Source organism: Xyrauchen texanus, chromosome 29, assembly GCF_025860055.1.
Source record: "Xyrauchen texanus isolate HMW12.3.18 chromosome 29, RBS_HiC_50CHRs, whole genome shotgun sequence".
In the NCBI taxonomy this organism is placed as follows: Eukaryota; Metazoa; Chordata; class Actinopteri; order Cypriniformes; family Catostomidae; genus Xyrauchen; species Xyrauchen texanus.
The window spans coordinates 29794853-29809065 of NC_068304.1; the positions used below are offsets into that span (position 1 = coordinate 29794853).

General features: G+C 40.2%; 1 protein-coding gene across 4 annotated transcripts in view; it reads left to right on the forward strand.

The window, feature by feature from the left end:
- The window catches only part of LOC127622875 (SH2 domain-containing adapter protein F-like), a 195312-nt gene that overhangs the window by 164502 nt on the left and 16597 nt on the right, over nt 1-14213 (forward strand). For 3 of the 4 annotated variants that reach the window (XM_052096996.1, XM_052096995.1, XM_052096998.1), the window contains 2 exons: nt 3915-4089; nt 7652-7771. In XM_052096996.1, the coding sequence (XP_051952956.1) occupies nt 3915-4089; nt 7652-7771 (295 nt within the window). Of the gene's footprint in view, nt 1-3914; nt 4090-7651; nt 7772-10168; nt 11158-14213 lie in introns of those variants that run through there. The other variant, XM_052096997.1, reaches the window with a different exon arrangement.

Genomic DNA, 14213 nt, shown 5'->3' on the forward strand with positions numbered 1-14213 from the left:
ATTCAGTCATCATTGCATCCTCTTCTTTTGTTTTTAATTAAAGTTATGCATTTGGATCCTTCCTCTCATCTCTTCCATTCACAAAACAGCAGCAACAGTGTACAGAAGTTACACAGCTGTTCAGAGTTCTCACACCAGCACTGACTGATAACAGTGTTTGTTCAGTCGCCTGGCTGCATCTACCATGTGTTCCTTAGATAAACCTTTTAGATTCCTCTTACATAGACAGAAGTTTAGGTTTTAACTTCTCCAGTTGCTTGAAAACACAGTCCAGGCTATTGTTTATATATCTTTTCTTTTTTTTTAATGTTCCTTTTTTCATTCTTGCTGTCTCAATGTTTACGTTGAGTTTTCGATTTAGATCATGGGCCAGATTCACGAAAATGTTCTTTAGAAAAAAATTAAAGTTCTTAGGATAAATAATTTTGCCACATAAATTAGGTTAACTTTTTACTTTTTATAAATGAAATAGATAACCTCACTGTTGTTAATACCAGAAAACTTACATCTACATCCAACTCAAAATCAATTCTGTACTGTAGAATGTGCATTGCATTGGGACAAAATAGAAAATATTATTGTTCATTTAACTTATTAAAAAAAAATTTAAAAAATAATAATAATATCACTTTTATTATTAGTTTCTCTCTTCACATTTTTATTTGATTGGTCCCAGATATAGCCCTCCATCTGCTTAAATTCAAGAAACACAAGGTTTGTTTTTTCTTGTTTTGTGTTTTTTTCTCTCCATAACACGAAGTCTCAGCTTTCAGATTATTTCACATAATTTGGTATGGGGTGGAAGGGGGTGGTATGAGGTTAGGTAATTAATAGGAGGGTGTTCATCCAAAAAAGGTTGATAACCACTGGATAAGATGCTGTTTGAAATGTCTTGCTCTATCTCTTCATAAGCTCGACTGAAGCTACTCTCATTAAATGGAGAACTAGCTTCAATCCCGCAGGCTTACACATACTAAGAGGGAGTTTCTACTCAATAAAACACTAAAGTCAATTTATGGATTGCCAGTCTTACAATGTCATGCTGGGAATGTTCTTCAAAAACTATTACAGAAGACCAATGACAAGCTTGAAACATTAATAAATTGTTATATCATGGTATTATGTGGTCAAATATATTAATATATATATATATAAATATGTGTATATGTGAAGACCGTTTTGGTAGTATACTAGAAGTAGGAGATAATGTAAATTCAGCCAGTCATTATTACAAAATAAACCCATCAGGACCCCAACAATACGTGGATTTTTTTAATAATGACTGACTGGCTGTACATCATGCCAATTATTACAGGGTCCCCACTGTCATGAAAAACCTGGAAAAATCATGGGATTTTAAGATTCCAGGCCTGAAAAAGTAAAACATGTGTGCAATCCATAGTGAGATTTGTGACGAGTCAGATTTGTGAGTGAATCATTATTTTTATTTAGTTCAGTTTTGATGAATTGACCAAACTGATTCATTAGCGAATCATTCTAAATTTGAATGTTTAAAAAAAAAAAAAATCATTATCCAGTAATCACCAGTGACTGTCAAGGAAAAGAAAATCACATTATATATTTGACTACTTGCCAAATAAATATAATTAGACATTAAATATTTTTTTAAGTTGGAAATGTTTATTTTGTAAGAAGATACCACATACTTGCACAACCATTTTGGAAACCGTTTTACCTGGGAAAATGGTCAGTTATCGCTTGAAGGACCATTCGGGTCAATTTGACCCATTTTAGATTTTAACACCAATTTACATCAACTGAACTTGAACCTTTCGGTCTGAAACTTCATGACATCCTCCACAGAGGTGAGAAAGTAGAATTACTAAGTAGAGTAGAAAAAAATGCAAATTAAAATTTCTTATGAGAGAAAAAAATATGACTCATTGCTTTTTATTTGCATAACATATTTGATTTGCTATATATAAAATGAATTGTTGTGAGGTAAGTGAGGACCCAAAAGCGATATAACAGAAAGCAGTCTTTAATGAAGTTCAAAATTAGATCACTACAAAACACAAAGTCTTCTCCTTGAGAGGCGAAAAGGTTAACATAAACAATCCGCAGCGCGGACGAAGAATGAAGGGAGCAGTCCTCAGCGCTCCTTAGCAGGCCTCCCTTAGGCGGCTGCCGGGGCTTGCAGTGTGACGCCGACAGGCTGTGGATTCCCCTGGGGTTGGCAGGGATAGAGGGAGAGCGTAGGCACCAGACCTCTAGCAGCGAGGGGCGAACTGAATAGAACACAAATCCAGGTGGTTAACGGAGAGAGGGGTGCAGAGGAGCGGGAACAAATACAGGACAGGACTGGACAGCGACAATTCTGACGGTAGACAGAAACAGCGTGTAGCGTTCTCTAGTGAGACTCAGACAATGAAGGCAGAGAAAGCAGGGAAAGAAGTAGAGCGCTAATCAGCGGGGAAAACGGAATCAGGTGGGGAAGAATTAGACGAAGAATTAGGGGGAGACGAGAGACAGCTGGGGAGCGAGGGAAAAGGAGAGAAGAAACAAAAGAGGGCCAATAGATGGCATGAGAGTAGAAGGGAAGAACAAGAGCAAAACATACGATATGACAGGACAAGACATGACATGAATGAAATATGCACTAGGAAATTTGTAAAAGAAGGCTAATGAGTTCTGAAAATTGATAAACTCTGTTTTTGATTTGTAATTAATAATGGTGGCTTAGTTTGAGCTGTTGAGGTCTACTGTGGAACCTGATTGTCAGCACCAAGGAAGGGTTATACAGCTTAGTGGCTGTTATACAAAATATTTGACCACATCAGGGCTGGGATAAACGATTATTTTTTAAACGATTAATCTAGCGATTATTTTTTCGATGCATCAATTAATCTAACGATTCATTTTTTCCCCAGTCCGATTCGATTTTGATTCGATTAATCGACTTGTGACAACACCGGTAATACCGGTTTCATCAGGGGTGGGGGTGTATAAAATGTAAAAAAAAAAAAAACATTTGCCGGGAGTTTAATTGACTGGCGATCTGATCAATCAATCATAATACGCCATTTTTGTCCGACAATGTAGTCAGGAGAAAGAAGATTAACGTCAGTGGATTTGAATTTGAAAAATGGATTGTAGGCTACTGTACTGACAACTTTCTGCGGTTAAAACAACAGTCCTTCTGATGTAGGCTACATTCATGTTTAGCCTATTTGATGCTATAAATTAACCAAGGAAAAGATGATCGGTTCACGAGCAGCTTTAACTGAGGCAATCTGTCACGACACATTAAAGAGCCACAAAATAGTAGGCCTATTTATGGTTTAATTTTCTTTGAATGACCAAATTTGAAAGTTGAGACTTTATTAAATGTTACCTGCTTGGTCCTGTCTGTCAGCGCGTTGTCAGTGTCCTCTATGTATTCATATGACATTCATAGCTATAAGCGCATTATTAATAGCTATAAGCGAAAACTTTAGGTGTCGACAACGTATTATAGCCTACTCCAACATCGAGTGCAAAGTGGGGAGTTGAAAAAAAACTTACGGTGCTCTGTCATCTGCAGCTGCAACCGGGTGGCGCCTCTTAAGGTGCTGGTGCATTGCCGTGGTGCTAGAATGGAAGGCCATCTCCATTTTGCAAAGACAACATATCACGGAATTGTTTCCTTTTAAATTAAAGAATTCCCATACTTTAGAGCAACGAGTGCATGCCGCCTTGCACTTCTGATAGTCTGAGGAGCCACTCGTGTTGCTACTATTCGCCGTCTTTGTTTTGGGTCTGACGAATCGACGCGCATATTTTGCGTCGCCCTAGACCACATAATAACATGATTGTCTGAGCAGAATCAAGTATTCCAAAGAGCCGTGTAAGCTGTTGCATTATACTATGTCAATAGTATTATTATAATATTTTATTTTTCTTTCTTGTTACAGTGCAGTTTAACGGTGTGGAAAGGTCCAGAATGTCACCCACTAAAGAGGCGAAATCCCGCCCACTCCAGCGGCACTCCAGCAGTTGCCTGGTCAACACTAAGATGAGCTCACTGGATCACAGCACACCCACAGTGGGCGAGTGCATAGACCCCTCCATGCCCCTGGAGAGCCAGTTGTGAGTTCTTTCAACCCATTGTCCAGTCGCATAAAATGGAGAAATTAGAAAAAGTTGTTTTTTTGTTTTAATGCTCACTTTTTCTCTCGCTGTCAATTCAATTCAAAGTGCTTTATTGGCATGGCAAAAACATTTTGTATTGCCAAAGCAATTACATTAGAAACAGAACAGGAATTGAACAAGGACTAGTACATGAAAGCTGTTAATGGTTTGACTATGAATGCTCTTAAAAAGAAAGGTCCAAATCTGTTTTTGCATAGTCTACCGTGCTGCTACCAAGAGCTGAGCTGTTGATGTATTGTCCAAATGAGTCTCCCTTTAGCCTTCCTTTGGCGATATTCACACCCAGACTCCAACAGAGCTGTAACATCTGATTTCCATGGGCGTTTTTGCCTCGTCGTAGTTCTGTCTGGGGGCATGAGAGGGAAAAATAACATTATTTCCAGTAATTAATTGTTCACCATATGTGTCTGTGAAATCTAATTTTACACCAGTTCTACAGTTCAAATCACCCACAATCAGTATATCCCTGGGCCTGGAAATGACTGATTTCTCTTTCTCTGATAGAAAAGGGTTCTTCCTGGAAATAGGGTGACTCGATGGGGGAATATAGATTTGTACACAGAAAGACCGATTTTGATGTTTGTCTGTCCAACATCCCCCCTCAGTCTCTACCCTGTTTAACTGATTTGAGTTTTACTGATGATAACACTATTTCTCTGTAACCTTGGGGCAACCAGTGTACTCATCACCTCTACTCCGTGTTTCTTGTTATTAATGACATCTTGTTCTTTAAATTCTATGATGAGATCAGAGTTTCTGATGTTGGATGTCCTGAAGTTCAGTGTTGGCTCGATTTTCTCCTCCACAGAGAGCCTGAATGTAGCTTAGTTTACCTGGCTGGGCTGTGGTGTGCTGCGGAGGGGTATCCAGTGCTGTGGGGTACCCTGGAAGTGCTAGGTGTTGGGGGGTTTCATAGGGCAGTCTCTGACTGCGTGGCTCCTCTCTGGGTGATGTAGCTCTAAGGTTTGGCTCTGGATGCACTGTTGAATGGGACATTGTTCTCTGAAGTGTGACTCATTGGATTTCCTGTGCTCTGAGTTGTTCTGCTCCAATGGGGTCTTGTCTGGTTGTTCTGATTTAGAGCAACATCTTTCATACCAGCACATGTACACCATTCCTGTATAAATTGGCATGACCATACAGATACCTTGTGTCTTGGTCTGTGTGGTGGGCCAGGAGGACATTATGCAGTAGTGTGCAGTTTCTTGAGACACTGGCATTTATTTTGGTGATTGTGTGAAGATGGAAATCTTTCCTTGGGAGTAGAGTGGAGTAGATAATTTTTTAACTTGGGAAGGAATGTCTTGCTTTCTCCAGAACAGATCTCAGAGAATCAGCCACCCTGTCCTGCTGGCTCCTTATGTCATTTGTGCCTGTGTGTATTATGATGTGGCTGTGGCGGACAAGTTGTAACTCTGTTAGGTGTTCCAGGGCTTTCTTAGTGTCGGGGCACCAGATTTTAACAGCTCTGGGGAAAAGTTTATTTACATCAGTAAATTTTCCATGTGAATCAATGAGTAGCAGTATTTCCGGTCCCTCTGTGCTGGATGGCTTTGTGCTGATATCTTGTGTGCGTTATCTGGCAGGGGTGCTGTGGTGTCAGTGGGTTGTATGAGTCGGGCTCCTCAAGGGTGGGGGGAAGTGGTGGTGCTGTATGGGTCTGCTCTTGTCCCTCTCTGGCCTCCAGCAACTCTCTTATCTGCTCTCTCAGTGCTGTGAGTTCACTGTGCTGCAACTCTTTCTCTTCATGTAGCGCTCTCACCTGTTGCTCCAGCTTCAGTGTGCACTGCTCTCTATCCTGTCACTGTTGTCTCAATGCAGTTAGCTAATTTTGGTAATGTACTTTTCTCACTGAAACTCTCTCATTTGCTTTGAGAGGGCTGTTAGTTGTAGTTTGACCTTCTCTTTATCCTTGTGGCAGGGCGGAAGGCAGCCTAATTAGGCTGATGAAGCCAGAGAGGGATAAAGGCGACCGAAGACTGCAGTGTGACAGAGATAGTTACGGGCAGCTGCCCGACACCTGTGTGTGTGTGTGTGTGTGTGTGTGTGTGTGTGTGTGTGTGTGTGTGTGTGTGTGTGTGTGTGTGTGTGTTCTTTTGGTTCCATTTTTCATTAAAAAAATTATTTATATCATCAAGCCGGTTCTGCGCCATAGTAGAGTCCTCGCCACTACCATCCACCCAAACGGTGCAGCCGCGGCCATCCACTGGGAGACAGAGGAGCCTGGCCGCCTGAGCCCGGAAGAATGGCCGCCGACTGCGATGGGAGGAGGGGCTCCTAACTGACATCCTGGAGCAGTCAGGGCCGCTGCCAGGGGCGGAGGAGACCCCTTCCAGCCGCTGAAACTTGCGGGGTCTGAGACTGCCGACCGCGAGCGGGGAGGGGCTCCTGGCCGACCGCCTGGAGTGGTAGGACCGCTGCCAGTGGCAGGGGAAGACCCCTTTCATCCACCAGAATGCGTCAGAGCGTTCTGTCCTCCAGGGGCAGTGGAACAGATTTGAGCACAAGAGGGTCCAGGTCCTGGCTGGGTCCTTATTTTCCCTGTCTTTGTGGGAGAGGCCATGTTGTGGTCTGACCTGGGCTCTGGTGTTCTCTGTGCATTCTGCTCACATGACAGACTCTCATTTAATAACAGTTTATCTCGCTTCACAATTTAATTTATTGCACTGCAATCAGCCTTAAATGCCTTCAGGTTTCCCTGTACCATAACTGTGCCATTTTTATATATGTTGATAGTGATCTTTGTGCTGTCAGGATCAAACTGTCTCTCTGATTTTGACTTTCCAGCCATTACAGATACCCTCTTTATTTACTGATGGGTAGTGGGTGACTACAGCTTTGTGCCAGGAGCTGGGGTTATCAGAAAATAAAATGAGGTCTTATTTCTCCATTTTTATACAGGTCTGCAAAAGTGTCTCTGTATTGTCTTTAAGCAGCTTCTGTTTACATAGTTTACTTGCAAAGTCTCTTTTTATATCTGGGGGAGTGGGGAGTTAATTTGCATAGAGCATTGGGGAGATTGCAGCTGCCCCTCTGATTGGTTAATTTTCCCAAGCTCATTTGAATTGCTACATTGAGGTCCTTCAGATTCTTCACTAGCCATGTTTTCAGCTTATTAGCATTTTAGCTTTTCATTTGGCTAAATGTAAACTTTAAGATGGATTATAATGTCCAAATTGTAAAATTAGTTATTCCTTTCTCAGAAAAAAAAAAAAAATCAAAAAGGTTTTGGTTGTACTCACAACTTTACCCTCTGTGAATTTTGAATGGGTTTGTCCTGTTTTCAGTTTCCCCTCAAATTTTCTGCAAATTCTCTGCTGCTGTGCTGATAGAATCAGCTTTTTCAACATTTTCTAAAAGTCCTCTTCTGTATGTTATATTCTCATTGATTTTGCTGATGGTCTGATCAACTCATATCTTAAAATAGGAAACAAAGAAAATTTAAGAGCTCATGCAGATCATGTGTCATCTCTCTCTCTCTCTCTCTCTTTATTCTCAGCTGGTATCATGGTGCGATTAGCCGGATTGATGCAGAGTCTCTGCTGAGGTTATGTAAAGAGGCCAGTTATCTGGTGAGAAACAGTGAAACCAGTAAGAATGACTTCTCCCTCTCGCTCAAGTAAGAATCTCATGAGCACACACTCTTGTACACACAATAATTAGAAATCACCTCAGATACATTAACAGTAAACTCTGAATTGCACAGATTTATATTATTATTATTTTTTGTTGCAATCAGTGCTGCGTGCCCAAATATATATATATAATGTGATAGTTAGCCCAAAATTTAAAATTGAATTTTTCTCAACGTCATTTTGTTACAAACATGTATGGCTTTCTTCCACTGAACACAAAAGGTTACTAACTTAAAATACTTCCCTTTTTCGAAGCTCTAATGTCAATTTGCATAATTTCAAATGTTTTTACTTACCGCATTTGGCTACAAAATATTTGAATACTATTACTAAGTATGGATTCTTGTCCTGATAATAGTAATCAATAATTCATTACAATTATTACTAAATATAAACAATAAAATATTTGTATAGTTAAATAAACAATTAATTAATATAATAAATACTATACATATAAATAAATTAATAAATATAATATATAATAGTTATATATTGGAAGTATTGATTATAGGTATATATTTATGTTTAGTTGTGAAATTACTATGTTTACAATCATATTTAATGTAATTATTTTTCATTTTTATTTGAATCATATAACATTTAATTGAGAATTATAAATTAACATGAATACAATATAACTAATTATTAATATAAACTAATAATAATAAGTAAAATAAAAAAGCTAGAATCTGGTTCAGTATTGTGCATGAGTACATACATGATTTATTTTCTGTCCTTTGCCATGTTTCAGCATGAGATCATCTCATATAAGCCATTTCCAGCCTCCTATGCTGCCGTGCCATTTTCTCTATAAGCAGCCGGTGTCATATCTTAACCCTTCCCACCTCCACTTGTACCCATCCCTCTCAACCCTCTTTCAGTCCTTCACTCCAGTAACCTTTTCACCATACTTCAGACACTGACTTGCTGACATGCCACAATGTACTGAGTTGATCAAGAATGATGCCACCTCTCTCGCTGACCTGCAGGCCACCTGTTGTGGCACGACTGCTGCTCTTTTCAGTGGGTGAAAGCCCAGGGGAGTAGCAGGGTTATAAAGGGTGCATGTGGAAGAGCCTCTGATTGGATTGGTTCGTTCTGACATTTTATAAAGGCAATGTGACCATGAAGTGGCTTATTCACCTTTAGAGCAGTCACCTCTCATCAGCTCCTGAAAAATAGAGAGGGGGTTAGAGAGATGGAGAAAGGAGGTTTTGGAAATCAGATTCAGACATGCCGGAGGGGATTTTTGCTTGTGTAACATTAATTGTTCCATAACAAAGGAATGTCTTATTTGATCTGTAAATTTGACTAAATCATTAGTTTAGCTATGTGACTACTATCAAAGGCAGATGAGCTTCAAGTTAAAGCTGAAGTGTGTACTTTCTGCACTAACTTCACCAAACAGAACTACAAATATAATTCCTGTTTTCAAACAGCTTTCCCTAATGTATCCACTTTCTAACATTGGTCGAGCAAACAGATAGTCCTACCCCAAACTTACCCTATTGTTTGAGTCAGCGTTGATGTGTTAGGCTGGTCAGAACTCTTAAACAGAGTAAACTTTTGATAGCACCAAATGGCTACAAATTGCTTTCTAATGGTCACACACCGGGCGAGAAGCACCACGATGCGTCACATAATAGCTAGGCCATGACACAGGGCATGTCAATGCGGTTCAGATGACAGACAGTACACACAAAAGTCACAGAGATTTTTCTCTTTTTCAAGAATGAACAAGGCTAGAGAAAGTTATCTATGTCCTTTGATAATGATGTGGGTTGATTTTAATGGAAAATATGTGAGTTACACTCTGTGGCGTGGCAGAAATTTGAGCAGCCTTCGGGGTCGTAGTTGGGCACCACAGACATATGTGGAGCGGTATTGGCAGTATGTCTACATTCATAGATAACAAGCCACCACCATTGTGTCCTTGAGCAAGGCACTTAAATCCAGGTTGCTCCAGGGGGATTGTCCTTGTAAGAAGGGCTCTGTAAGTCACTTTGGATAAAAGCTTCTAAATGTTATCTGCTTGAAATAAACTAAGTGCTACTAGTACAATACACCTATAAACATATTCTTTGTACACACAACATTGAAACTACTTGCCTAATATAATGTAGGTCCCACTCGTGCTACAACCCAAGAAAGGTCAACATAGAGTGGCCAGACTGGTTCAAACTGACAAAGTATACGGTAACTCAGTAGCATTCTGAGATGCTATACATCTCACAACAATTGTACAGAGCTGTTATCTGAGTTACCGTAGACTTTGTCAGTTCGAACCTGTCTGGCCATTCTCTGTTGACCTCTCTCATAAACAAGGCATTTCAATCCACAGAACTGCCACTCACTGGGTGTTTTTTGTTTTTTGCACAAAGGGGGAACAACACATTGGACCTGGTTTACACAACTGGGAAAAATGCATACAGGTCTGTCCCTCACCCCACCTCAGGTACTCGGATCACATCACTGTAATGCTAATTTCAGAATACAGGCCACTTCTCAAAATCGCTAAATCAGTTCAAAAACAGATCACAATATGGCCAGAGGATGCTACCTCAGCACTTCAGGATTTCTCCTAGGACACAGACTGGAACATGTTTAAGGAGGCAGCCACCTATGACAATCACACTGACCTGCAAGAATACACTGAAAAAGAGACTGCTTAAATCAGGAAGTACAGTGATGATGTGACAGTCACTAAGACCTTTACCACATGTGCCAATCAGAAGCCATCGCTGACAGCAGAGGTATGTGGGCTTCTGAAGACCCGAGATGATGCATGGAGATTTGGGGATAAAAATCCCTCAAAACAGCGATAGCCAATCTGTCTTGTGGCATCAAGAAGGCAAAACAGCTGTATGCATAAAAATCAACAATAACTTCACTGACAGCAGAGACGCACAAAGCTTGTGGCAAGCCATTCAGACCATCACTGACTACAAGCCCACCCCAAATGCCTGTGATGATGACACATCCCTTAAAAATGCACTAAACCACTTCTATGCACGGTTTGAAGCACAGCATGTCACACCTATGCAGAAAACACCTTCATCTCCCATTAACAAACAATCTCTGCCTGTCTCTAACTGACATGAAGACCCAATCATGATGCAGTGTTTTGAGAGGTTAGACATGCATGACATCAAGACCAGCCTCCCTAACACACTCGACCCGTTCCAGTTTGCATACCATCCAAAACATTCTACGGGCGATGCAATATCCTCCACCTGACCCTGATCCACCTAGAACACAAATATTCACATGTCAGAATACTGTTCATGGACTGCAGCTCAGCATTCAACACAATAATCCCACAAAAGCTCATCAATAAACTGAACCTGCTGAGCCTCAAAACATCTCTCTGTAACTGGATCCTGGATTTTCTAAATAAAAGACCTCAGTCAATGCTGTGTGCTCAGTACTCTTCACACTACTGACACATGTGTAGGAAATCTCATTCCTATTTTCTCAATAATGAGAAAGCTCATTATTGGTTAAAAGGGGGAATAATGATCTAATCTCTAGGGAATTTAACAGAATTTATATTTAACACCCAATCTATGTATTCGTCTACCGATATGTTGAAACTAGTGTCTTGATCAATTCTGGAAGGAATATCACCTCATGGCCAACGAAGAAATATCCTAAATATAGTGTAAACACTGTTTACAAGAAGTAACAGGATCAGACAGTTTAAGACATTAAATTTATAAGCACAAAGCAAAAGACACTTCTCTTTGAATACAAACAAGACTTTATTAAACTATTCTAAACCTAGTACATAAACTAATATAGCATGCACACAGTGAACAGTTAAGAAAACACAATTTGGAATGCTGGAAATGCAGAATATTGAGTTATGGCGATGTATGAAATTTAGCTAACCATGACAGAACAAACCATTAATCTAGCTGTTTCACCTTCATATTAGCCCACAATAAGATGATTGATTTGATCAAATATACCAGTTTAGCGAGACATACTTGGTTACTTGGTCAGTTAATGAGTTGTTCTTTTGTTTTGTTGGCGGTCTGGGAGTTGAGCCAAATATGACGTGAGGGGTCAGAGCCAATCGGGAATGACGAGTCAAGAGATGAAAGCACTGGCTTTCATTAATATGCAGGCCGCTGCGGTGCATTCAAGGGCTGAAGGCAGTTCGCGATTATTAGTAGGTGTGGACTATTTTCAGCATTGACTCGACTCAACTTGTTTCAACTTAACTCAATGGTTTGTTAAGTGTCATGAGGTTTTAACCTTTCTAACTGGGCACAACCCAGAAGACTTCTGACCAGTCAGAAATTAACTTGACCACGGGGTGTAAACAGCTTTTCCCGCCTCAAAATAATTAGCATATACTTTTCTTGTTACAGTCATGCCCCTATTTTCCTGCTTTGACTAAAGTATTTCAGACCTAAACTTTGATAGCAACAATACAATGCAAATTATAGGATTTTACCCAACATCAACATTCTGGAAATTATCCATGGACTTCATAGATACCAAACATGAAGGGAATGAAAATAATAATTGCAATGGTAATAACATTCATTATAAGTTATTAAAGAGTAATAAGAATAAATCATATAGTTAAAGCCAGGATAACATTACATGAGGTAATAAGAGTAAATCATATGTTTTAAGCAAGGATAATATTACATGAGTAGTCTGACAATATCTAAGGTAGATATACATATGAGAAAGACAAGAATGTTTGTTCCATGTGTTAGCAAACCAGATTAAAAGTTATAATGTTAACTCCATTAACTTAGTTCATGGTGATGCTTGATTATCTGTTATTGTAGATGATATAGTCAGGCTAAGCCTGGGGTATACAATTATCTTGTACACTTTGTCCATCATGCATAGAGAGTTCAAATGTTTGGTGTCTGTGTGGAAAAGGTCAGAAGGTCATGACCTAAGAACTGAGTCTGCCCAATGTCACTGTCCGTGGGTTAAAGGGGCCCCCTGATTAATGGCCCTTTTGTTTTAAATCATGCTGTTTTAGCAGAATGGTTATACTCTTTGACCAGCCATTTGGCACTCATTAATTATCTCAAATCAATAACCTAAAAGGAGCTTTAGTCTCCCAAATAGGGACTCCCAAAGAGGAGTGTGATCTTCCATTGTTCAATGAAAGTGGCCACAGGAGGCAGTTGGGAGACTTTTGGCACCACATGTATAGATTCATAGTTTCATGGCCTGAAAAGGCCTAAGGTTATTCCTCCAGATGGTTCACCTCATTGCTTTGTGTTTCCTTTGGAATGTTTGCTGCCTGGTGAACTTAAATCCTACACATAACTGTAATGTCAAGTCCAGCTCAATCCACATCAACAAGTTTGCGGATGACACAACTGTGGTAGGCCTCATCAGTAACGATGTAGAAACACTCTACATAGAGGAAGTGGCACATCTGGCTGAATGGTATAGTGTTAATAACCTGTCCCTCAATGTGGAGAAGACAAAAGTGGTTGTGATGGACTTCAGAAGAAACTGTTGACCACCTCCCATTGACCATCAATGGCTCGACCGTGAAGAGTCAGCATTAAATGCTTGGGGGTACATATCACAGAGGACTTCACCTGGACCACCAACACCACATTAATCTCCAAGGGAGCCCAGCAGTGCCTCCACTTCCTGCAATGGCTGAAAAGAGCAAGTCTCCCTCCACCCATCCTCACCACATTCTACAGGGGCACCATTGATAGTGCATCACTATCTGATAGGGAACTACAGCGCCGTAGACCTCAAGACCCTGCAGCAGACAGTGAATACAGCTGCAAAGATCATCTGTGTCCCTCTCCCCTCCATCCTGGACATTTTCGTTTACGGTGCTCCAGCAAAGCCACCAGCATTGTGAAGGACTCCACCCATCCCTCCTACAGTCTCTTCCATGTCCTGCCATCAGGAAGATGGTAACGGAGCATCTGAGCCAGCTCTGCCAGACTGCTCCGCAACTTCTTCCCTCAGCCTGTAAGAACCCTCAACATCAAGCAATCCCCCCAAACTCCCTCTGAACCCTTTCTGAATCCCTACCACCTGAATCGAGAACATTTCTCTACACACCCCTAGTCCACAAGGATTGAAAATCTATTGCGCTCTCTGTTATTGTGTTGTATACATTGTGTATTTATGGCCCTTAATGTCCATTGCACATTGTCTGTATTGTTGCACTGTGTAGTTACATGTAAGTAAAATTTTAAGTATATGTTTTGTTAAATTACTATTTATATAGGCTAGAAATTTGATAGAAATAAATCTATATATGTATCACCATGGTCATGTGATACATGATATTTCTTTCCTTTTTATGTCTCTACATATAGCGGAATGAAAATAAAGCTCAACTTGACTTGAACTTGATGTAGAAACCTTTGCGTTTATACCTGAGACTTTACACACAGTCAATCCACTGAGACACTT